A 7592-nucleotide genomic window follows, 5' to 3' on the forward strand; every position below is an offset into this window, starting at 1 on the left:
TTGAAGGAGTTATCAATTTTATAAATTTAAAATGCATATAAAAATTTTCGGAACCGACACGATTCGAACCTGCGACTCTCTGGCAATCGCGGCCTGAGCGCTTTCTCCAATTAACTACGGCTCTCCTACCGTAAAATTTTTATATGCATTTTAAATTTATAAAGTTTTTTTTAAGTTGTAAATTTGTATTTAGTTTTTTTTATGGTTTTTAATTGATGGACAAAGCAGATCGCAAATGGAAAACCATCGCCTATAAACAAAGCAACACTTCCAAGCGCTTGCAAGGAACACATCCATAACGTACAACGTAGGAACGTTTTCGGTTAGCTTGCGTGAGACGCTGCTGGCACCATTTAATAAATTCAAAAATTCAAAATTCATTTATTTCAATAAGCACTTTTGAAACGTCAAGTCTGTCTGTTTGTAGTGATTCTACCACTGGTTTGGAAGGCAGATTCTACCGAGAAGAAGCCGGCAAGAAACTCAGCAGTTGCTCTTTTCCAAAATCAACAATTTACATTTTGCATTTTAACATTCATTTTTCTATCGTGTGAGAGCTGAAAGCGGAGCCGGATGCTTCCAAGCAACCTTGTCATTAAAAAATTCATCAATTGTATAGTAACCTCGCTGTAATAAATGTGTTTTAACAAATTCTTTAAACTTTGGCAGGTCCAAAATCACCTTAGGAAACATATTATAAAAGCGTATACTCAATCCCACAAATGATCCCTGTACCTTACGCAGACGATATGCAGATGACACTAATTTATGACCATTTCTTGTAAGTCGACTGTTTAAGTCCACTTTTTGTTTACAAAGACTAATATGTTGTCTTACAAATACTATATTGTTATAAATATATTGTGAAGCTACAGTAAGTATGCCTATTTCTTTAAACTTCTCACGGAGGGATTCCACGGAGGGAATAAACTGCAATGTATGTTAGGATTCGTACTCTAGTTTTTTTGTCTACAGCTTGACTTTTCTATCTTCATTGCATGTTTTAGACAGCAATGTCACTTTTCCATTTGCGGAAATCCATGATATATTATGAAAATTATGGTGAAATCTGCATGGTGTAATTTATAATTTCTTCACTCCTTATACGCCACACCAAACAGATCTTCGGCAATGTACCCTCTACGCACGTTTCGCCCCGAAACCGAAACTTTACAATGAATGATTGTTATAACTTAACAATTATTCATTGTAAAGTCAACATCTCCTGAGTATGCTCTGGTTTCAGAGCAAAACGTGCGTAGAGGCTACATAAAAAATTTCGCGGACTATTTTTATGAATAATATACATAAATACTTATAATATACAGATAAACACCGAGACACTAAAAACACCTATGTTCATCACACAAACATTTTCCAGTTGTGGGAATCGAACCCACGGCCTTGGATTCAGAAAGCAGGTTCGCTGCCCACTGGGCCAGTCGGCCGTCAAAGTAAAAACTATGTTTTACTTTTCAGATCGTCGGGGCCCTGTTCGCGCTGTGCCTGGCCAACTCCATAAGGAACATGGATAGAAGGTCACGCTACTAATATTTTGTACATTAGAGCTGGTACCTATGACACAATTTTTTGGTTTTTTATGGCTACTTGACGGGCTGTGTTCTCACTGCATGGCGGGGTTTTCTTTTCATGTCACGTGGTTTTAATTTTATTTGGATTAATACAAATTTGTACTTGCGCTTGCTTTTTCAACCGAGGTGTCATTTTTCAAGTTAACAAGTCAAGTTGATCTGTCACATTCGTAGGCAGTTGTAAAACTTTGACAAATAAAATGACAGATTCATAGTTACGCCGATATGGCATTTGTTTATTTGAAATCTTACACTGAAGCCAATGTTGGATATGGAATCGTTTGGGTGAACAGAATGGAGTTCAATGATATTAAATGTAAATAATTTTATATGACGCAGCCTCTTCGATTATGGGAGCGTCATAGGATGATAGGGACAATGTTTCTGATTGGTTGACACATTTACACTCTTGTTTTAAGTGTGCAATATGATTGACAGAGCTACAAAAATCAAAAGCAAAGAAGTTCGCACATATTTCGCATGTCAGAATCACGATACATTTTTTTTTTAGAATGACAACCTGTCTATACACTTTCTTAAGTTACGGTTTTAGTGTGCAAAGGAAGTGTTTTCCTTCTTTATTGAAATATCCATCAAATCGGTATAGACATTCCTGTGGTAAAAAAGTAGGTAAAATAACTCCAGGCAAAATCGTCTAATTATCAGTGAAACACCTGTCAATATCGGTATAGCCGTTCTAAAAAAAAATTGCCTGGAAAATAGGAAGGGAAAAATAATGAACCTAAAACACTTTTTTTAGGTTTTTTTTGGGTCATTCAAATAATAATATTATAAGATTATATCGAAGTAATTATTTCGGAATGCACTACAACTTAATTTATTTGTATAGATATGATACAAAACTCCATCCAATTGCAAGAAAATATTCGGACTCCAGGTACTTGTGATTAAATCTAAACTGGACCATTAAAAGTAGGTAGGTACTCGGAATGCCCTTCTTTTAAAATTTATATTCATAAGAATCATCAGATAAGTTCTGCGCAAGTATAAATTTTCGCTGTTTGCTGTGAATCTCACTTTTTTATTGCAATATATTTTGGATGTTTGTATTTTTTTTTAAGAATTTTAATCTGTGCTTATTCACGCCATTTTGTGGCGGTGTATGTGGGTTAACAGTAAGTAAGCTTTTTGGAATAGTATTTTAACATAGCTTTTAATGCAAAACGTCGTATACAGTACATTTTGATTTACGCATATATATATAAAAACTTTGTACTGTTTTTAGTTAACGTTTATAGTCAAAGTCAAATTCAAATATTTCTTTATGCAAATAGATGGCACTTGATGACATGTAAAATATGACATAGAAGTGAGTTGAAGGCGATAACTATATTCGTCAACTTAAAACTAAAGCTACGGGGTTTCCAAACGCACCCTAAGAAGAAGCCCAAAACAAACTTAGCCGGTTGTTATTTTTTTTTGTTATCACCATCTCACATTGTCATATAAAACTATTAACTATTAGTGACTGATTGTCACGGCTGTGTTAAATAAATTGCTGGCAAATTTGAATCATTGAAATTGTATTACATGTAGGAAAGAAATGTGGCATAGTAGAAAATGCAATGCTGATTTAATTTAAACGAAAATAAACTTTTCAAAATGGGAAGCTTAAAAAATCCTTAAAAAAGATAGCAAAGACCTTGGGTTCGCTAGGAAGCTTCCTTTTTTAATAAATGAACGCTTTTTGTTACTTTTTTAAATTTTATTGTATATAACGGATAACAGTGTATCACAGCAAAAAAGGTTTCCGATTTTTTGGCTGTAGGTTACAACAAAAAATCGGAATGATAAAAAAAGTTTTAAAACAATGAAATCACATGAAGCTAATTACGACGTTTGCATTATAAGTAATTTAATAATCAATGTTGTAATATAATATTATGTTATAAATAAAGACGGAGGCAGTCAATACTGATTGAAAAAAAAATTAAGAAAATTCAGTAAAAATAAACGGAACATCGAAGAAATATTTATATTGACTGGCTCTTGTACTAAACGTATGAATCTGAAATAATAGTTTTAAAAATGTGCTTGTATTTGGGTACTGCTTTTACTAACAAATTATTTGTGGCGCAGAATAACGCATTTATGTGGGTCGCATGCGGAATAATTTTATTGTTCGATAACCTACCTACTTAAAATTTAAAAAAAAAACGAGAAAACTAATTTAAAAAAACTAAAGTTCCAGAGTTTATTAAAATCGTAAGTTTACTGCATTAGGTACATTAAAAAAAAACCCGTGTTTGAATTATATCCAAGTAAATAAAACAACAGAACTGAGTTTGAATTCTTATATATTATTATAAAGAGCGATTAAATTATTCTGCAACAATTTACTATTTTTAAAGCATTTACATTTAATAATAAAAATGCATAGCACTCGCGGCGAATTTCTTTTTTTTTTTTGTTTTGCCGAAAGACTTCTTTTGGGATAATTGCGGAGTTTTTAAAAACTAAGATTAGGAAACTTGATATAATATGAAAAATATAGAAATCCTTAAAATTCTTAGAATTCGGAGTGTTATGCATTCCTAGTATAAACGAAACAAAAAATACAAAGTTACGGTCTATATTATACTCTAAAATTAAATCTCATTGAAAGTTTTTATAAACCTTTACAATTCAAATTAGATGTTAAGCAAAATTTTCTTTTTATATGGATATATTTTTACTTTGAGCTACTGAACTACAATATTTGGTACCTAAATAATTATCGTTTTCTAGCAAGGTATATATAGTGATTATTAAAAACCATAAACAAGATGTATAAAAATATTTGATTAATAGAAGGTTTTATATTCTGTTATAAAATGATTTTTTTGGCACAGCATTATGTAAGCCAATTATTATATTCGTTAATTGTCAACAACTTAAAATAAGACAACAATTTCATATTATGCTAAAGATTATTTGATAGTAGTTTGATTTCGATAAAAAAAAATATAGACGAATTAATGAGTGCCAAAAAGATGCTCATTTTAGTTCATACCATAGATTTAAAACTATAAATTGACGAAAGGATTTGTAATAATCATAATGAATAAATGCCGTGATAAATATTAAAATAAATCATATATTTAACGATTTGTAATTTATTTTTACCATTAACTAACAATCATTGCAGCTTATTTAACAAGTTTAGCTACAGAATATGGTAAGTTGATTTTTTTTCTGTTTGATACTAATTGCATGTTGATTTAAAATTTAACAATGATCAAAAGCTATTAAGAATATGTTGTTTGTGCAATTACATTCGTTATTAGAGGTCATGATTTTTTTACTCAAAACTGAATACATTATTTCAGAGCCCCATTGTGGCTACATAGACGTAAAATATACCTAAGAGCCGTATAAATAAACCGGTAGCGAGCTAAGAACAGGTTCTCAAGTTAGATCTGTCTTGACAACCTGACTTTTAGCATTATGTACGTAATTATTGAACCTCAATTAAATCAGTCCACTCGCTCAAGCGCAACTATGATACAGATAAACTCACAGTCCGCAGCTCTAACTAAAAACATACTTCTTTTAGCATTGGATGTAAACTATGGATTAGTTTACCTCTTTCGATAGTTTACCTCTTACCTGATTCGATAGTCTTTTAAATACGAAAGTGTGATTTGGGCGTAGAGTTAAAAAGACGGAGGGTAACATAGGCTACTTTTAACCCGGGGAATCAAACGGTTCCCACGGGATTTGTAAAAAAACTGTAAAAAATAACGTAGAACGCGGGCAACAGTTTGCTAATATTTGTTTGTGATCCAACTCATCCTACGGACGTATTTGGAAGAAAATCTAGTGTGTATATTTCAATGGGTTCCCGGATAGTATGAAAATCGGTAGGTGGCACTTCTTTACGGGGAAGGACGATGTCTGCCAGTTCCGCTAGTATATAGTTTACTTTCACTTATATTATAATAATATATAAATAGATATATACAAAAAATTAACTGACTCTTTAAACATGTTAACTCAAAGACAACTTGACATATGAAGTTAAAATTAGTATTGACATATTGTCAGCTTTTGATCATTTGGTTTTAAGGTATTCGTGACAGATAACAGATAAAATTGCTTAATTGGCTGTTACCTGCCACAATTCTGTGTCAAAAAATTGACTTTAAATTTTATATATAATAAAGTTATTAATTAACTTGAGGTAAAATAACTTGGTAAAATGTTTAACTTAAAGGCATGCAATTTGTCAATAATATTTTCTTTCAATGGTAGGTACCAGTGCATTGTGTTATGTTTCAAGATTTTAGAACAGAAATAAGAATTGTGCTCTATGAATTGCATGCCATTGGGCCTACGGGCAGTGAGATTATTTGACATTTACGCTATCATCGCACAACCTCAGCGCTCAACTGTCACGACCTGTCAAATTACATAAAACTGTCATGTAGACAGCGGCCATTGGATGCCGCGGATTCGTTTGAAGTTAAGCGATCAAACAGTCCAAACTATGTTTGCTTTCGCAATCATTTAAACGTTATACATGTATAAAAAAATATTTAAAGACAGATGTTTTAGAATAATGAATAGCTTCTTAATCAAGCATAATGTTAGGGATAATTGGTTGTCAATATGACAGTTTTTTATGAGTTGACTGGTCTCCACGTACATGTCAAAAATTACAGAATCAAGGCTTAATCGAATTTTATGCAAAAAGAGTAATTAAAATGGTCGAGTAAAGGTGGTAAAGTATAATAAATGCAGAAATAATGCAAAATACACTGTGATAATTTCTTATTTCAAATTTCAGGTACGCTTAAACGATAACATCACGAATATTTTATACGAGAAAAAAGTATCACCATTGAAGAATAACGAAACAACATACCATAAACAATTTGTTTTTTTTTATTAATGATTAGTATGTACAAGTTAAGTTACTGTTAAGTTGATAAATGCAAGCCCCACCTCAGTTAATTTCGATTCCGAACTGTTACCATAAAATGTAGCGTAAGAGACGGCTGCTTCAATTTTGATAGAATATTGACGCTTATTTACCAAAAGAAAAGATTGAGAATATTGGAAACATCACAACTAAATATTATTAAAAGAAATTAAAAAAGTTTTGCATTCGTGAATTAAATTCAGAATAAAAAAAATGCTATTAATTTTTTTACGACAACACTAGAGCCGTCTCTTTAAGTAAATGCAAGTTGAATGTTAAAGGTAAGGTAGGAAAGTTAACACATTTTCGTACCTGACGTGTTATTGTTTATATTCTATACTCTGTGCCTATAATATTAATATTATTACAAACAACAAAAGGCACGAGTGATTACATAATTAAAACATTATTTTAAAGATTGTATGGAAACGCGCAAACTACTTATTTTAGGCAGAATTCTATCTCTTAGATCTGTGGCGCTCTGACTTGTGTTTCATATTCTATTATAATACGGTTGAATTAACTGTGCACCTGTTGTGCCCTTTTTGCTTATGGCTCCTCTTCAGTATGTCTGTCATCGCGAAAGATCCGAGAGGCCGAAAGATCCGATCTGGTGTGGGCATATTCAAGCAGATCAAAGAGTATAGTGGGTTTCCGGTAGAATGTTGACCACCGTGTCCACACTGTAGCCACGCATTAAGTTTGTCATTACGTTACTGTTTATCGATTGTCCTGAAAATTTCTGAAATAAAAACCCTATAGTACACACTCAGTAGTTACATTGTATATGCAATATATATACATTTATTTATTTAACGGCCGCAAATTACCTTGAACCGTGCCAAATAGAACAACCTTCTGATGTTTCTACAACTTTAAAGATGTTTGCTATACGCACATAATTATGTTGGCCAACGTGGAGGAGTTGGTCTGTACCTGTTCACCTATGCCAACCCACGTCGGTACAGAAACACAACATAAATCTGTTACATTGTCTCATTGTAACTTTGATAATGACTTCTAGAAAACCCCAAAAAAATATAACTTATTTTAGTAAAATAAACTACTCCCAACAA

General features: G+C 32.1%; 1 protein-coding gene across 2 annotated transcripts in view; it reads left to right on the plus strand.

Moving 5' to 3' along the window:
* LOC120624628 (23 kDa integral membrane protein-like) overlaps nt 1–7298 on the plus strand; it is a 49692-nt gene extending 42394 nt beyond the window's left edge. The window contains exons 5-6 of one of the 2 annotated variants that reach the window (XM_039891280.1): nt 1480–1538; nt 6382–7298. In XM_039891280.1, coding sequence (XP_039747214.1) covers nt 1480–1538; nt 6382–6391 — 69 coding nt within the window. In that variant the 3' untranslated portion in view covers nt 6392–7298. Of the gene's footprint in view, nt 1–1479; nt 1572–6381 lie in introns of both variants that reach the window. The other variant, XM_039891279.1, reaches the window with a different exon arrangement.
* Nucleotides 7299–7592: the final 294 nt, after the last annotated feature.

Source organism: Pararge aegeria, chromosome 6 (assembly GCF_905163445.1).
Source record: "Pararge aegeria chromosome 6, ilParAegt1.1, whole genome shotgun sequence".
Lineage (NCBI taxonomy): Eukaryota > Metazoa > Arthropoda > Insecta > Lepidoptera > Nymphalidae > Pararge > Pararge aegeria.